General features: G+C 42.4%; 1 protein-coding gene across 2 annotated transcripts in view; it reads left to right on the plus strand.

Moving 5' to 3' along the window:
* Positions 1-19,474, plus strand: part of LOC127584080 (synaptic vesicle glycoprotein 2B-like) — a 147,590-nt gene that overhangs the window by 88,889 nt on the left and 39,227 nt on the right. For both annotated transcript variants that reach the window (XM_052040632.1, XM_052040631.1), the window contains one exon: positions 13,744-14,644. In XM_052040632.1, the coding sequence (XP_051896592.1) occupies positions 14,104-14,644 (541 nt within the window). In that variant the 5' untranslated portion in view covers positions 13,744-14,103. The remainder of the gene's footprint in view (positions 1-13,743; positions 14,645-19,474) is intronic.

The following is a 19,474-nucleotide window of genomic DNA, read 5'->3' on the forward strand; positions in this document are numbered from 1 at the left end:
GTTCTTTAAGGCTATGTTTAAAATTGATTCAAATTAGATTTGGGTTTGCTCCGGCACTAACATTGTGTAATGTAAATGGAGCATATACAGAAGTAGTCCAACCGATCCATGCCAGTGTTTATGCTCTGCTCTGGTTTTCTCCCATTTTATTCACAGCCCCAGTACCATATTCTTCTATTCCTTATACACTTGTGTGTTTGTCTCACTTTTCCTTAAATGCAGCTATGAATTTGCCTGGGGCTATTACATTCAGTAGCGAGCTGGTTGGATCTTACAGCACAAAGGGAGACATTCAGCCCATCATTCCTAGCCCAAATTGGCAATGTGACATCTCTTTCACTCTGACCCGTTGAGTGGTCAGGCGCATGAATCTAAATTTACACTTCACCTGTGCGGTGAGTTGTACAGTAGGACCACCCTGAAATAAAAACAGGTGCCTGTAGTGTACATGAGCATACCATGCTGTTGTTCCTTTGGTACATTGTTGTACTAGACTCTGCTGAGAATGCCTGGTCCCTTTTGTTTGCTCTATCTTAATCTGAGTGATAGCAACCCCAAAATAAAATCCTGATATTACACATGCCGTTATTAATTTGATAATGAATGTTCAAGTTTGCAATTGACTTTAATTTGGGAGGTGCAACCATCTCTAAGCATGACTCATTTTCAGGCTGGTGTAGAGGCTGCGGCTGTCTATGCCAACTAATGCCTGGGTTTCGTGGCTTTGCTTGCTAATGGCAGAGATAAATTAGAGCTAGCCACACCCTGGAGTCGACCGTCTGTACAACTGCAGCAGGCAGACTTGGATCCACAGTCCGTGTGGTGTGACCAGGTTACATTAGTTTCAGTTTCTATGGAGCAGTAGTGCAAGGGTGCTGGGCTGGACAAACTTGGGTTGTTTTCTCTGGACCAGCAGAGGCTGAGGGGAGATCTGATAGATGTTTATAAAATTATGAGAGGCATAGTTAGGGTAGACAGCCAGTATCATTTCCCCAGGGTCAAACTGTTTAATACTAGAACATAGAACATAGAACATTACAGCACAGTGCAGACCCTTCGGCCCACGATGTTGTGCTGACATTTTATGCTGCTCTAAGATCTATCTAACCCTTCCCTTCCACATAGTCCCCCTCATTTTTCTATCATTTATGTGGCTATCTCAGAGCATGCATTTAAGAGGGCATGCATTTAAGGTGAAAGGGGGTAAGTTCAAAGGAGATGTGCGGGGCAAGTTTTTTTCTTGCACGGGAGTGGTGGGTGCCTGGAATGCACTGCTAGGGGTGGTAATGGAGGCAAGTACGATGGAGGCATTTAAGAGGCTCTTAGATAGACACATTAATATGCAAAGAATGTAGGGATATGGACATTGTGTAGGCAGAAGGGAATAGTTTAATTAGGTATTTAATTACTAGTTTAATTAGTTCAGCACAACATCATGGGCCAAAGGGCCTGTTCCTGTGCTGTACTGTTCCGAGTCCTATGCTCTAAAAGTGCCACTGCTACAGTAAGGATAAGCTTACTTCCTATTTTTGGACTCGATAGATACAGGCTCGAGTGCAGTGCACACCCAGATGATAGAGGCAGATTGTACCAAATGATGTTTAGATTGATGTCTCATTGCATTGATCATCTGCCTCCAACTCGAGCTGTGTCTTCAATCTAATGTTTGAGCCCTTTTATTTTAAATGGGCAGTGCATTTGTATGAAAACTATTTGGCAAACTTTATTGTTTTGAGTGGGGAAAAAAGGTTTAAAAAATAACATCTGCATTCTGACACTGTCAAAGAAAGTTAAATAATTCTGGAAAGAACAGCAGGTCCTGAAAAGAGAGAAGACAGAGTGAATTCCATTATCAGATTCTCTGATTGCCTCTAGAATATTCTGTTCAATATTATGGTGTAAACTGAGGCAAAAACTACTGGTGAGCAGCTAAAGCGTCATTGCAGCAAAATAAAAGTGGCTTATCTCCCTTCTCTCCCATGAAAATACAGCTTCCCCTTAAACCCAGCACGTGCAAATGCCTTGGCTGATGCTTAATCAGGAAGCAGATTAATCTGTAATTGAGAATTTTTAATATGGAAAGTAAATCAGTGGGCAGAGTTAACCAGAAAAATAATCTAAATTTAGCAAATGAGAAAAACAGCTTTGAAAATAGATTTGGCAAGAAGTGTAATTAATCTTTTGTCATTTTCCAGCTACTGTTGGGTCTATTTTAGTTCACATCCTTCTGCTTAATATAGGTTGCTTTCCCTGGAGACCAGACACAGCCAGGCTTACGTAAAAGTCTTTTAAAGTTCTCTATTTCCATCTCAGAAACGCAGCAACATATTCTAATCAAGCAACAATGTCTGATGTTTTTATAGGTTCACCTGGTTGCTATGACTACAGGAAATTAGGCAAGGAGGGTAACCTTGAGAGAGTTGGGGAATAGTGTCTTGGTGGTGAACCATGATTGGTGGATCCTCCTTTTATATCTGGACTTCCCTTTACAGAGCCAATCACTGGAGAATGTCAGTGAGTGGAACTGCCTTCTCCTCCTTTAACCCCTGACATGCTGACAGACACAGGCAGCACTGTCATGGAAATGAATGACCTTCAAATCCCACAGGCATTATCTTGCCCTAGCCATCCAGTAAAGTTACTATTCCAGTGTAATTACTGTTGTTATATAGACAACCATGGCAGCCATGTTGTACACAGTAACACCCCACAAGGACCAAATATAATAAGTAGTCAGATAGCCTTTAGTGATGATGGTTAAGCAATTAATGCTGGATTTCCCCAGGTTAGTCTTCAAATTGTGTCACGAACAAGGAGACATGTTCACAGTTTACTGACACAAATACTGACCCCACCATCAAGGACATCTTCGAGAGGTGGTGCCTCAAGAAGGCAGCATCCATCACTAAGGACCCTCACCATCCGGGACATGCCCTCTTCACATTACTACCATCGGGGAGGAGGTACAGGAGCCTGAAGACCCACACTCAACATTTTAGAAACAGCTTCTTCCCCTCCACCAGCAGATTTCTGAACGATCCATAAACACATGAACCTCGTTATTCCTCTTTTGCACTATTTATTTATTTTGTAACTTATAATAATTTTTACGTCTTTGCATTGTACTGCTGCCACAGAACAACATATTTCACGACATATATCAGTGATAATAAACCTGATTCTGATATCTTCAGAGTGGGTCTTAAACCCACAGTAGCCATCTTGTGGCCTGAATATAAATCAGGGCCATTGGCAACAAACCAGGGTCAGGATTTTGGAGTGACCCCACATCACAGTGGAAACCGAATGTGTTCACATTCATTTCATGTGCACTCAAATTATTGCAAGATTTTATCTCACCTTTATTGAATTTCCATTAGATGTTGGCTGCCTTTTCCAGGCAGGGAATATAGAATATTATGTTGAAAGGGATGACATTTAAGTTAGATGATGTGTAAAGCAGCTCAGGCTGTCTGCACAAGAACTGAGGCTAGTGAAAGATGCTGATGGACACAAAAAACCCATTTCATCTTAGCATTTATATTTCCAGAGTATAATATGATATCCTGATTGAACCTTTCACTGTAAAAGTTCAATACTTAGCTCCAGTGTCATTTTGTTGGAAAGACGAGCAAGAAAATGATTATTTATTATGTGGGTCCTGATTTTATAAGTTGTATTTTATTTCTGTTAATTCTCCTCATGCATCCTGCACCACAACATTGATCCCTGCATATTGTTCCATCTGGGGGAAATCAGACCCAATTGGTTTGACAAATTTGTAATAACAAGCTAACATCAGCAATAGTCAGAATAAAACTACTAGGATGCCATAAAACCCCATCTGGTTCACTTTCCCGGTCTGGCCCATATGTGATTCCAGACCTACCAATGTTGTTGACTCTAAGTAATTGGTTTAGTATTGTCATATGTACTGAGATACAGTGAAAAGCTTTGTTTTACATGCTACCCAGACCCGATCATTCCAAATGTAAGTACGTGGAGGTAGTACAAAAGGAAAAACAATAGCAGAATGCAGAATATAGTGTTACAGTTACAGAGAAAGAGCAGAGCAGGCAGACAATAAGGTGCAAGGGCCATGACGAGGTAGATTGGGAGATCAAGACTCCATCCTTATCTCTTATCTGATTGCTCAATTTTGCTAAGGATGAGTAGTTCGAGAAGGCACCTCATCACCTTTTTACGGATGATTTGGGATGGCCAATAATTGTTGACTTTTCTTGTGATGTCTACCTCCCAGGAAGGATTACATAGGATAGTCAACATGGAAACTAGGCCATTTGGCCCAGTCAGCCCATGTTGTTATTTGTATGCCAATAGAGTCCCGTCTCATCTTTCCTCATCTACAGCTATCAGAATAACACTCTTTCTTTCTCCCTCATGTGTTAATCAAACATCTTCTTAAATACATCAGTACTATTCACTTCAATGACCCCTGTGAAAGTTAGTTCCACATTGTTGCTGCTCTTTATGTGATGGATTTTTTGCTTTCTGTCTTAAGTGGACTACCTCTGTCCCACAGACGGAAACATTTCCTCACATCCACTTCATCAAAACTCTTCATAACTTTAAAGGCCTCTACTAGGTCACTTCTTAGTCTTTACTCAACAGAAGAGAGACTCAGTCTATTCATAATTTCCTGAAGTATTTACCATTGCATTTCTGGTGTTGCCCTTGTAAATCCCCTCTGCAGTCTCTCCAGAGCCCCTATATCCTTTCTGTGATATTGAATTAAAGAAAAAATCCATTATCAGGAAAATTATAATCCCTTCAAAGAATTTACTCGTTGGTTGATGTGGGACATAATGTAAATATGGCACTGGATTTGCAGTGAATGTGCCTCCAAGATTGGTGTAGAACTATTTTCTTGCAGGTAGTGTTAAGGGAGTTTTGGGAGCTGGAATATGCAGAGATGAAAGTCAAAGTCAAGCTTATTGTCAAATGCACAAGTACGTGTATGCACAGGTACAATGAAAAACTTACTTGCAGCAGCATCACAGGCACATAGCATTAGAGATACAACGTTCACAAGAAAAACATAAATTAAACATAAATTATACAAAATTATACAAGAAGGAACACAATTAGAAGAAAAAAAAGTCCATTGTAATGCAAAGTGGTCATAGTGTTGCCATACTGAGATAGTGATTAGGGTTGTGCAGGTTGGTTCAAGAACCGAATGGTTGAAGGGAAGCAGCTGTTCTTGAACCTGGTGGTGTGGGACTTCAGGCTTCTGTACCTCCCGCCCGATGGTAGCTACAAGAAGATGGCATGGCCCGGATGGTGGCAATCTTTGATGATGGATGATTGATGAGATAGCATTTCCAGCATAACTTTCTAATGTCCTAACCAGGTAAATAATAAAGCACAGTTGGATGGAACACGTGCACGAATTAGCACAGTTGGATCTCTCAAGTTAGACCATTTCTGATTCTAATCAGGAATTTGAATGAACATTCCTCCACGATTAGAAGCAACTTTGATGAAGCTGAATAATTACAGGAAGCTCATGTAATGAAAATAAATGAGCTCCATCTTTTCCACTGGCCTCCTGGGTAAAGGCACTACCTGACATAGGGATAGCCGACGAGCGGCGTGGGGTGGTCACTGAGCATTCCAGTTCCCTTGGCCCCTGTGTAAGTGCATGGACATTGGACAAAAGCAGGAGCCAGCTTGGTGGTCAGAGACACCTTAGGCTGAACAACTTGTTGGCACTTATACCCAAAGCTAGGCATGAAGAGTGGTTAAGTGAGGTCAAAGCACCAGTGCATAGCTCAAGCCCCCTGGGAAGTGAACACCCTTGACTGTGTGCTGAGCTGGTAGGTGGGGAACCAGAAACTAAAATCAATGAAATCATAAAGAAATATAAATTGAACCAAAGATTACTTGGACACTCGAATAAACTCTTGTGAGAAATGAGGGTTATGATTAAATTTTCAGAGAGTGGAGAGATTTTTCGCAGAGTTCAGTGAAAGAGTAGACCGATAGATGTTATCAACAGTGTTTGACATCTGCCTGTGTGTTCTTGCTTTGAGATTAATTACATTGTGTGCATGAGCATTTTGAAATATCCTTTTTCCGGGTCTGACAGGATTGAAAGAGAGTTTATCAATTGATATCAACCGCAAGACTGTCTTGAATGGAGGAAGTCTGTCTGCTGCTGCTTTCCAGTGCTGAGTCTGTTGGGGTCTGTGGGACAGAACTGGGTAGCATGAATCATTTAGGCATAAGTGCCTCTCTGGTTCCTCTCACACAGTGCCATTCCTCAATTTGTTTTTTCTTTAATTTCTCCTCTTCAGGACCAATCCCAGACTCTGTTTCAGCCTTTCTCCATCCTGTCTTTCTGCTCCCCCCACCTGCCAGTACATGCAAGGTTCCTGGGCACTTCTCCCTCATACACTGGCACTAGAAGTGCTTGAAGTGATAGAGCCCACATGCCTCTTCATGCTCGGTATTACAAGAGGCACGAATTTCCAGCTTAAGTCAAGTTGAGTTTATTGTCATGTGCACAAGAACAGTGAGATACAGAAGCAATGAAAAACTTGCTCACAGCAGCATCACAGGCACATAGGTATTGGTATTGGTATTGGTTTATTATTGTCACTTGTACAGAGGTCCAGTGAAAAACTTGTCTTGCATACCGATCGTACAGGTCAATTCATTACACAGTGCAGTTACATCGGGTTAGTACAGAGTGCATCGATGTAGTACAGGTAAGAACAATAACAGTACAGAGTAAAGTGTCACAGCTGCAGAGAAAGTGCAGTGCAATAAGGTGCAAGTTCACAACAAAGTAGATCGTGAGGTCATAGTCCATCTCATCGTATAAGGGAACCGTTCAATAGTCTTATCACAGTGGGATAGAAGCTGTCCTTAAGTCTGGTGGTACGTGCCCTCAGGCTTCTGTATCTTTTACCTGGTGGAAGAGGAGAGAAGAGAGAATGACCCAGGTGGGTGGGGTCTTTGATTATGCTGGCTGCTTCACCAAGACAGCGAGAGGTAAAGACAGAGTCCAAGGAGGGGAGGCTGGTGTCCGTGATGTGTTGAGCTGTGTCCACAACTCTCTGCAGTTTCTTGCGGTCCTGGGCAGAGCAGTTGCCATACCAAGCTGTGATGCATCCAGATACAGACAACACACAGAATATAAACTATGCATAAATTATACAAGACAGTAAAGAAACAGACTGTGCAAAACAAGACATTGGTACAAAAGAAAAGACAGAGACAATTCTGAGGTAGTGCAAGAAGTGGTCCATAGTGTTCTGTTGCTGAGGTAGGATTCCTACCTCAGCTTAACTTGGTATACCCAGTGAGCCCAGGTCCTGAACCTCTTCTGACTTTTCCGCTGGACTCCCACTGGAGCCATGACAGGAAACTGGTTGAGTGCCAAGTAAATTAGATTGCGTACTCTCTGTTTTGGAATGGTGGTTCAGAGGATGCTTCCCCGCTTATGTTGAAAGTCCCTTTAAACCACCCTCTCTCATTTCCTTGGCTATCCTTCATCAATGTAGGCGCCGAGGGGTAGTGAGAGTGGAGGTTTGTTTTGTTGGTGGAGGGATCAAAAAACAGACAAGTTGTTGATTCGCAATCTAAAAATATCAATAGAAAATAAACTTGGACAGGTTATCTCACCTTTCACTTGTAAAATCTCACAGTTTAGGAGACCCTTCAGCCCATTAAGCTTGTGCCAGCCCTTTGAGAGAGCTATCCAATTAGTCCCATTCTCTTGCCATTTCTTCATGCTCCTTCACAATTTTCTCCCTTTTGTGTTTATTTCTCTAATGAAAGTTTCCACCAAATTGGCTTCCATCAGCCTATCTTGCTTTTATATCCCTAATAACCCCCTTTTATTCCCTGTTTCCTTTGACAACCTGACTCTGAACAAATATTGTACACTGATAGAACTCTTGTTAGGACCTCCAATACCTCATCCATTATAAGCTGGGTTTTAACAGCAGTGAAAGGCCTCACCACATTGCCTTGCTCCAGATACTGATGCACATGGTTCAATCCATTAACTGAGCCACACTTTTCCTGATCAGAACATTAAAAAATTCACTGGAGATATCCTTAATCGGTTGCTATTTTGGCACTTAGACACGTGCTGCACTCAGCAACTTTTATACAGCACATCAACTGTGGTCAAGTATCCCTTGGTGCTTCACAGGAGAGCTATAAAAGAAAAATTTGACACCAGCTATTTCAGAGATATAGGATATATAATCACAAACTTGGTCAAACCAGTGGGTTTTAAGGAGAATATTGAAGGCAAGGGGAGGGAATTGCAGAGTTTTGGACCGAGGTAGCTGAAGGCATGGCTGCCAGTGGAGAAGCAGTTAAAATCAGGGAGCCATAGGGCATAAGAAGTTGATGAGGGCAGAGTTTCAGAAGGGTAGAAGGCTGGAGGAAGTTACTGAGGCCTTCATTAGTCAGGGTATTGAGTTCAAGAGCCAAGAGGTAATGCTGCAGCTCTATAGAACTCTGTTTAGACCACACGGAGTATTGTGTTCTGTTCTGATCACCTCATTATAGGATGTGGAATCTTTAGAGCGGGTGCAGAGGAAATTTACCAGGATGCTGCCTGGATTGGAGAACATGTCTTATGAGGATAGGTTGAGTGAGCTCGGGCTTTTCTCTTTGGAGAGAAGGAGGATGAGAGGCGACTTGATAGAGGTGTACAAGATGATAAGAGGCATAAATCGAGTGGACAGTCAGAGACTTTTTCCCAGGGTGACATCACAAGGGGACATAATTTTAAGGTGATTAAAGGAAGGGGGATGTCAGGGGTAAGTTTTTTACACAGAGAGTGGCGGGTGCGTGGAACACACTGCCGGCAGAGTTGGTGGGGGCAGATACATTAGGGACATTTAAGAGACTCTTAGATAGACACATGAATGATATTAAAATGGAGGGCTATGTGGGAGGGAAGGGTTAGATAGATCTTAGAGCAACAACATTGTGGGCCGAAGGGCCTGTACTGTGCTGTTATGTTCTATGTAAAGAAGAGTGAGTGGGATTTAAAAACAACAGGAATTTTAAAACTGAGACTGAGATACAATGTAGGTGTCAGCTGAATCATTGATGTGGGAAAAGGGAAAAGGTCACACCAGGGACTACCTCCTGTAGCCGGTTTCAAGGAACATTGTTGCAGTAGCAAAGCAGGAGCACGTCTCTAAACACTGCTCCGTTCCTGATTTGGATGTGCTCTTTGCTGATACCTAGCTGAGGATGTGAATTGAGTTTCTTTCATCCTAATTCAACAAAACAGAAGAATGAAAAAGAAAACAAGATCAGTCACTGAGAAGGAACAAAATAACGAACAGCAGTTCCCATCAAGTGGAATAAATTATGAAACCATTTGGGGAGTTGGGAGAGCTTCTGCAACCTGATGTAGAACTCCTCGTGGGATTTTCTCATCAATGCAATTAAAGGGAATGCATGATAAAAATAGATTTGGCATTTTGTTTGTTTGGAAAAAAAAACAAAACCATCTCCGCTGTTTTTTCACTGCCCGACCACAGACATTGCCTTCGTTCTCCCTCCCCCACCTTCTCTCCTATTGCAAACTAATTTGTATCTCTCTCTCTCTTAAGTCGAGTTTATTGTCATGAGCACAAGTCCGGTGAGGTACAGGTGCAATGAAAAGCTTGCTCGCAGCAGCATCCAGGTAAAGGGTCTCGACCCGAAACGCCGACTGTTCGTTCCCCTCCCACAGATGCTGCCTGACCTGCTGAGACCCCCCGAGCATTTGTGTTTTGCTTCAGATTCCAGCATCTGCAGTCTCTTGCGTCTCTCCTTCTTTCCCAGTTCTGACGAAAGGTTGCAGCCCTTCAACATTGTGTGTTTCTCTTTCCTCAGATGCTGCCTGACTGGTTGAGTTTTTCCAGCAATTTCTTTTGTTTCAAATATCCGGCATCTGCGCTTTTTGTTTTAGATCTTCATTCTCTGTATTTTTCTTGATTTATAAGCATCAGAGAGGCATGCACTTTGCCCTGTCATTGCAAACAGACAAGAAAGGGTTCGTCAGGAAACCTTTACACAAAGGAATGGAACAGATGCACCTGCATATTAACCCAGTCTCTCTGTAACCATATCAACCCTGTGAATGCTGGGAAGCAGCAATAAATCAGACAAACCGAATTGAATCCATGATATTGATGTTAAGATTGCTTTCTATGCCACATGTTTATTGATCTCAGGAATCTGATTTTGGAATTTTCCTCCTCCTTCTGACTTACGATCGCTGACATCCCACAGATGACACTTCCTGTTCCAAGATTCAATAAGGGGTGACTGTGCTCCAAAAACTACTTTTTATCTGTTCACAGAAAATACCTGCTCTCCATTAGTTTCCCATGTTATGGTCCATCAGTATAGTTGTTCTTTTACGCCACGTCTTGCTTCATATGATTCTATAGACACTAACTGTCAATACTTTTATTTTTTCATTATTTTAAAACATTGTTATCCCAGATTATTTCAGCTCTAACTGAGTTTGATAAATTCTTGGACATCAAGGGATGAGCGTTGATGTATAAGTTCAGCTATTTTCTTGTCAAGTAGCACAGTAGGCTTGAGGGTTATCACTCCTCCTCCTACTCCTTTTTTTCATGTTCATATATGATGATAATTTATTGCAAAAGTGTTAAATATGTGAGTACCATTACAGCGATGGAATGGAGATGTATTTGTGGCACACCGATTTTTATTTATCTGTTCAAAATAATAAAATGACAAATAGATTGCAATGCTAAGACATGCGATAGTCTATAATAGACTGATTAATGCAGGCAGTATTTCTCTTGCCTTATCTGTAATTCTAAGACTTCATAGCTCCTTCTCCAGAGATCTCTCATGGTAACTGTCAAACTGAAAAGGTTATTTTTCTGTTACATAAATTCTTGGAGAATAGCCATTTGCCCAAATAATTATGTAAACAAAATGCTATTGTCCTTGTATGTTACTCTACATACTCACACTTACATTCTCAATGAATCATGTATTTCGACACCAAGGTCTCTCTTCCTCCACACTTTTCAGGTCTTTTCATTAATATGTAATCAATTACCTCTCCTGCGTGATCTCACTCTGACAATTCTACTAAATTATGTCCTCCTGATATCCCTTCCTGTCTGTCAGATCACTAATTCATTTTGGTGTTGTTGGAAGCAGTTCCTCAATTGTTAACCAGTGCTGATTTTTCCCAGCCAGACCGGAAGCCAAAAAAATAAAACGCCAGATTGTGATGGTTAGCCAGCTGTGCAACATTGGCAGCAAAATGGCAGTCCTATTGAGAAACCATATGGGTGCTGAGATAGGAAATAGAAATGTCACACCAGTCTACGAGGGCAGGGGGTTATCACCCCTGAAGCTGCAGTTAAAGCATATTGAGAGCACAGAGACTTTCTCCAGCATAGCACAAACTACACCCAAGGTGGTGCAAGTTAACACAGTTTGTTTGAGTGGGAACTCTGCTGCAGTCTTTGGCTCATCAGGACTGACATCGCTAACCTTGAGGAAAATAAACAAAATCACTAAGTATCTGAGAATACGTTTGGCAATGTAATCTAATCCAAGGGTCCAGACAATTTGCACTGATTTCATTGCAGCCTTGGTCTTCCTGTTGATGTCTGCAGCTCTCTGTAATCATTGTAGCGTAATTATTGGACAGGGGCTATTTGTTACTGTAAAACATTCTGTAGAATTGATGACGTCATTATAGGTCAGCTGACAGCCTAACAACCAGCTAATAATTTGCAGAGCACAGTTAATTGCTGTTGATGCAAAATGATTTGGTGGAAATGGTTTTATATTTATTTTATGCCTCCACTTTAATATAATCAAGGTATTTAAAATGATTACTGTATTCAATAGAATAGATTACAGGGAAACTCTGGTTGGGAAATTCAAACAATTTAGTGCTGGGCCATTCAAAGTGAAATTCGAATGGGTTTTTCACACAATGGATAGGGGAGATCTGAAGCTCTAAAAGCTGTGGGTACTGAGAAATCATCAAGACTGAGATTGCTCAAATCTTCTTGGGTAGAGGCATTGAAATGGAAGAAGTGGAATACAGATTAGTCACAACCTAAATAAATGCTAGAAGGGGCCGAATGGCATCCTCCCATTCCAATGCTGGAGAATTTTAGAGGCAAGAATGCTGTTGCTTCACCAGAGGTGACAGGTTAACACAATGTCCATTATTGGTGTCCAGACAGAACAATAGCTGTCAGGTCATTCCCCTGGGATAGGGAGCAGGAGTGGGAAGGAAAGCAAATCACACTGTATTCCTTGTTCAACTTCCACTTGTGCACACAAGTTACAATTTGGAAGGAGTCCATTTGGCCCAAGAGAGCTCTATGCAACAGCAGTTCAGCTCTACTCTTTTCTCATGGCCCTGGGTATTCAGTTCCAATTTGAATGCATTAGTAAATCTGCCTCCGTTACCCCTGGCAGTATGTTCCAGGTCCTAACCACTTGCTGAGTTGAAAAGCTTTTTCCTTCCATTACTTTTGGTTCCAAACCCCTTCAATCTAAGTCCCCTGTGTCATTGACAATTCTGCCAATGGGGAATTTCTCTCTCTATCCACCTGTCTAGAATCTTCATGATTTTAACTACCTCTACCAAAACCCCTCTCAATCTACTCTATTCCAAGGAGAACCTCTCCAGTTTATCCACATAACCAAGGTCTCTTATCCCTGCAATCATTCTTGTTCCAATTCTAGACTCACTTTCACTGACTTCCACTCCACAAGCTGCCTATTCCATGTCCGGCCAAGTTGACTGGTGAGTTACCCTGGCCAGACTTGGTGCATGAATTGCCTGGACCCAGTTGGTTGGTGATTTATTCCAGCCAAACTTGAAGTGCTGTGGACGGGACATAAAATGAAAGGGTTGATTTTCTAACTCCAGAACACAAGCTCTTGATGCCAATTGCAGTTCCAATTTATATTGCAGCAGACATGGCAGGCTGCAACTATTTCTGTGTCCCTGTTACACAAACTTCTACCAGGCTCATGGACAGCTTCTATCCTGCTGTTATAAGACTATTGAATGTTTCCTTAGTACAATGAGATGGACTCTTGCACTGTGTAATGAATTGATCTGTACGAACGGTATGCAAGACAGGTTTTTCACTGTACCTCGGTACAAGTGACAATAATAAACCAATACCAATACAATCTACCTCATTATGACCTTGAACTTTATTGTCTGCCTGCACTGCACTTTATCTGTAACTGTAACACTTTATTCGGCACTCTGTTATTGTTTTACCTTGTACTACCTCAATGCACTTTTGTAATGAAATGATCTGTACGAATGGTATGCAAGACAAGTTTTTCACTGTCCCTCAATTTACAATTTACCAATTCACGTCCATTGTCAGCTGAAACACAAAATAGAATGAACAGACATCATTTAGTTCAGATGGGAACAACAGGTTATGAGGGAGAGTGTCCAAAAATGTTACAACGTGATGAAAACATTCACCTTCAAGCCATTTAAATTAAAACCTCACATTTAATAAACCAAATACAGGGATTCCACTGAGCATTGTAGAAGTCCCCAAGGACTATGAACAGTAAGCCAGACATTCGTAAAAACAGCAGCTCAATTTAAAAGGAGATCGAAAAGAGACACATTGTAAAAGTTGACTCATTTCATTTCAATTTGTGTCTTCGAGAAGGCAAATTTATTTTCTTTTTCACTTTCTTTTGCAGAAATTCACCATTTGGACTGATCAATGAGTCCTGTTAAAGGTTATCCATCACTTCAAGGCACTGATAGAGCTTGAGAGCTGAGCTTTTTACAACTGGTTGGAAGGATTGCCTTGCTGTCTCCCTGATTACACCAGTCTCCCTCTGGGAGAGATGCAGTGACCTCATTGTGGAGCTGAAGGACCAGTTAAAGGTTTCAAAGTTATTTCTTCAACTGAGTTCTCCTGGGAAATCAGCAGAGAAGCATCCATCGCCTGCCATTATTTTGATTGTGCCTGTCTTTTAACAGTGGAAATAAATTGTGATAAAGCCATGCCCCTGTAGTGGAGGTGTACATCGGAAGAAGCCTAGTTTTTAGAGAGCATGATGGACGACGGATTTGGGAATAATTCAACCTTCTTCCAAGGGGCCAAGGACATTGCCAACGAGGCCAAGAGACATGGAAGGATGCAGGACTCTTACACCCGATATGAAGGTGGTGGGGAGTATGCCTCACATGATGGTGGTTATTACCACAGTGGTGAGTCTCATGGGCAGGAGGACGCTGACAGCGATGCCACAGAAGGGCACGATGAAGATGATGAAATCTATGAGGGGGAGTATCAGGGGATCCCCCATCCTGATGACATTAAAGCCAATCGGATGGCTGCAACCCAACCCATTCCAGATGAGTACAGGGACCAAGCAGACCTAATGGCGGAGCGTATGAAGGATGAGGAGCAGCTGGCACACCAGTATGAGTCAATCATTGAGGAATGTGGACATGGACGCTTTCAGTGGACACTCTTCTTTGTGCTAGGCTTGGCCCTAATGGCTGATGGAGTGGAGGTGTTTGTGGTAGGCTTTGCACTCCCCACAGCGGAAAGGGATATGTGCATGTCAAATTCCAATAAAGGAATGCTAGGTAAGTGTTGGTACATTGATGCTCGTGGATGCACCTTCTTAAGTTGTGATTAAAGCAAATAATTGCATTCTCTTTCCTCCTTAAAAAATGTAGGGTCAATCTTAATGCGACCTGGAGATATGAAAATAGCCATCCAGCAGTTTGGACGCAATGCAGATGTTATCCATAGCGTCAGTCATTCAATCACACAGCATGCAAACAGGCCCTTCAGCCCATTAAATCCACTGTGACCATGCATTTCCACTAATTCCCGTCTCCATTCCGAGATACATGGGGATGTCCTTCCATCCTGGTGTGCACCTGTAACAGAGCGCTTTTCAGTCGACAGGGAAAAGCACTGATTGAGCAGGTCGAAGACCTGTTTCCACGTTGGATCATTCTCACATTCAATGAAATTTTCATGCTTTTCTAGAGGGTTGAAGCCAATGTTTTGGGAGAGGGGAGGGTTTTCTTTCTCACTTAGGTTGTGTCCCTGTGATAGCCAATAAATCATACCCCGTCACAGGTACTCAATGTGCAGGGCCATACTTGCTTTTCGTTATACCTTGTTTCCAAAATTGACTTCAATGTATTGGAGTTTCTGACATGGTACATTGTAAAGCCATAACTTTACTACATGTTTGACGTGAGTGAACATGGAGTGAACAGTTTTATTTGTTGAAACTCTGTAAAGTTCTTACATGACTTGAACAGAGTCAGGATATGTTATTTTCCCCTTCCCTACTCTTCCCACGATGGCGAGCTTGACTCCATCGGCTCCAACAGCTTGTTGCAACCTAACCCATATTGATCAGTCTTCGTGAATGAGCTGTTAGACCATTCAACCTTCTGCGACCTCATGACTGAGACTCAAACTGTCTTCATTTAGCTGGTACCCCAGCAGGTTTCTTGTGGATAAGGGACTCCACTCCCTCCTTCCATGGAACTTCAACCCTGTGACAAAATATGCAGCCTCGTTGCCTCCATGGTTAGGATCATAAGAGATCTGAGTTTGAAGCAGGAATCTTTCTGAACAGTACGTTTGGTTCCCTAACTTTTTTGGTTCAATGACATTCCTGTGACTTCAGCACAAAGGTCTTGGCTGATGCTTTCTTTTATTAATTCAATGGACGTGGGCTTCGCAGGCTGAGTCAGCACTTAGTTGCCTATCCCTGGTTGCCCTTGAGAAGGTGGTGGGGCTCAGCTGCCTTCTTAAATTGCTGGAGCTCTTGAGGTGTGGTATACCCAGGATGCTATTCGGGAGAGAGTTCCTGGATTTTGACCCATAGTGAAGGAACGGCCATATTTTTCCAAGTCAGGATGGTGTATGGCTTGGAGGGTAACTTCCAGGGGGTGGTGAGTGGCAGCATTGTCAGAGGAGCTGTCTTTTGGTTGAGACATTCGACTTGAGGCCCCATGTGCTCTCAGGTGTCTGCAAGAGTTACTGCAGTTAGTTGTCTAGGCTATTCCGACACACTTTCTAAACCACTGAGAAGCACAAGGAGGCATTGGAACACCACCCACTACACATCCCCCCAACCCCCTCTCCTCAGCCACGCACCATCCTGAATTGGAAATATGTTGCCATTCCATCATTGTCCCTGGGTCTAAATCCTGAAACTCTCTCCCCAACAACATTGTGGACGTACTTTCACCAGAAGGACCTCAGTGATTCAAACAGGTGGCTCCCCATCATCTTCCCAAGGGCAATTGGGGATAAGCAATAAATCCCAAAAGATAAATAAATAAGTAAAAGGAGCTGAGGAGGTATCCTGTGTGACATGGAAATGTTTATCATTAATCAGTGTTTCTAAAACAAAATCTTATTGCTATTATCATTTATGAGGGCTTGATGAAATTATATTTGCTGCTACATTGGAGAAGACAGTTGGGGCTTTGGTTTAATAGAGTCATAGAGTCACACTGTACATAAACAGGCCCTTTGGTCCACCATGTCTCTGCTGACCATTAAGTACCCATCCATACTAATCCCATTTACCAACACTTGGTCCGTTGCCTTCCACGCCTTGGTAATTCAAGTGCTCATCTAGATGTTGTGAGAGTCTCTGCCTCCAACACCCAATCAGCAGTGTATTACAGATACCAACCTCTAGGAGAAACAGTTCCTCCTTACCTCCCAACTAAGCTTGTTACCCCTTACCTTAAATCTATGTCTTCTAATTTTAGACATCTTTGCTATGGCAAATAGTTTCCTAATATCTACCCTATCTCTGCCCCTCTTAATTATGTATCCTTTTATCAGCGCCCCTCAGCCACCCCTTCTCCAAGGAGAACAACCCGAGCCTAATCCATCTCTCCTCATGACTGAAACACTCCATCCCAGGCAACATCAGTACTGCGGTCAAGAGCACGTGGTCTTTTGTGCCCAGGTTTCTGAAGTGGAATTTGAACATACAATTTTCTGATTCCGACACAACACAATCTAATATTGTTAGTCACCTCTGCCGAGTAGCCAAATTGCCCAATGTTACCTGAAGACAAGATGTCTTCCAGACAAACCATAAGCAGTGAAAGGCAGCTGGATAAGATATGGGAAATTTCCCAAAACACCCCACGTAACTCAGGGAAGGTAGGAGAGGGCAGATGGTGGGGGAGGGAGATGGAACAATCAGAAACCCATGTACATAATGTCTTCATTTAATAATGTCGTCCCTTTAAGGATTTTGAAAGCCAAGAGGTTATTTTAAAAAGAAATGTATGAAAGGCAGTTTGAATAGTTAACACAACTAAATAAGACAGAATACAATATTTTGCTGTTCACGCAGAGCCTCATTAAAACAATGGCTACGTGCCCGGACTGATATGGGATTGCATGGAGAAGGTCTGTGATGTGAGCTTGCAGCAATTTATCGATTGAGGAGTTTAATGGAAACTGCTCCTTAAAATATTATCTTTCATTTTGTGTATTGACAACGAGGAAAATATATTCTTGAGACTGCAGTGCATTAACTAAGTGTCTTGGAGAAAGGGAAAGTAATGATGTTGCAAATGCAGACATCCTCCAAGACACTCATAAGTTTTGAAGAGGTAATATGAGCCCAGATAATGGTAAGGTTTTATCCTCACTGGGGACTGGAAGGTGATAGAACATAGATCATAGAACAGTATAGCACAGGAGCAGGCCCTTCGGCCCACGATGCTGTGCCAAACTAATTAAACTAATGATGCCGAATGAATTAATCCCTTCTGCCTGCACGATGTCCATATCCCTCCATTCTCTGCCACATTCATGTGCCTATCTAAGAGCCTCTTAAACACCTCTGTCATATCTGCCTCCACCACCACCCCTGGCAGCGCATTCCAGGCACCCACCACTCTGTGTAAAAAAACTTGCTCAGCACATCTCCTTTGAACTTTACCCCTCTCACCTTAAATGCATGCCCTCTGGTATTAGACATTCTGACCCTGGGAAAAAGATACCAGCTGTCTACTCTATCTATGCCTCTCATAATTTTATAAACTTCTATCAGGTCTCCCCTCAGCCTCTGCCACTCCAGAGAAAACAACCCCAGTATGTCCAGCTTCTCCTTATAGCACATACCCTCTAATCCAGGCAGCACCCTGGTAAACCTCTTCTGCACTCTCTCCAAAGCCTCCACATCCTTCCTATAATGGGGTGACCAGAATTGAATGCAATGCTCCAGATGCAGCCTAATCAGAGTTTTATTAAGCCGCAGCATAACTTCCCAACTTGAACTCATTGCCTCGACTAATAAAGGCAAGCATGCCATACACATTCTTTACCACCATATCAACTTGTGCGGCCATTTTCAGGGAGCTATGGACTTGGAGCCCAAGATCCCTCTGTACATCAACATTGTTAAGGGTCCTGCCGTTAACAGTGTACTGTCCCTTTACATTTGATCTCCCAAAGAGCAACACCGATGTGAAAATGAAACTGTCCCCTTACCTTTTGGTCTCCATTGCAGGCTATCTCACTCAAAGCAGCTTTGGGGTTCCTATTGGAATAGAATTCTCCTTTCAGTGTACACATTAAACAAAACAGAAAATGCCTTAAAATTACATCTATTTTTAGAAGGACTGCAGGACACAGGGAATGGGGAACTGACATGAAGGTTGGGTTTGAAGTCTACCACAAGGCAGAGAAAATGGAGCTTTACCCTGCTGCTAACCAGAGTGCTCCAAACCTACAAGTTGCTCGAGTTTCATCAGTTCTGAAGGTTTTGCTTATGTTGCATTAACACTGACCTGTTGCACACAGCACCATTGTAGTGATGCAGGCAATAATGCATTGGATGAGACAGTCACCCCTGTGATAGTCCTTAAATCCAATTAGAGGGAGGGAATGAAATTTGTCCTGAACCAATCATGTGATAGAGCAGATGAAAATAAAAAAAAGTTGCAGATGCTGAAAAGCTGAAATAAAAACAGAGAATGTTGGAAATGTTCAGCAGGTTAGGCAGCATCTGTGGAGAGAGAAATGAGTTAATGTTTTAAGCCAAAGATCCTTCGCTAGAATTGGGAAAGAGAGAAACAAGCAGCAAAGTTTGTGCGGTGGTGTGCTCCTTTTGCTGCTGCAGACGCCCACACTTGAGGTTCTCATTATCATCCTGAATGCCCCTTCTCCATTTTGAACAGTGAGGGACCAGGATACCCAAGGGTCAGTGCAGATGTTGCATTTATTTAAGGAGGCTACAAGCACATCCTCAATTTTTTTTCCCCATCTGCTTGATAATCACTTCGCATAACTGGGCTCACAATCGAGTGTCTGTTGCATGAGTTTGGGAACAGGCATACAAGCCAAGTGTCAGCCCAATTCCAACTCAATGCTGGGGAAGTTGACCTGGGGGAAAACCCTAATGTTGGTTC

Source organism: Pristis pectinata, chromosome 28 (genome assembly GCF_009764475.1).
Source record: "Pristis pectinata isolate sPriPec2 chromosome 28, sPriPec2.1.pri, whole genome shotgun sequence".
NCBI lineage: Eukaryota > Metazoa > Chordata > Chondrichthyes > Rhinopristiformes > Pristidae > Pristis > Pristis pectinata.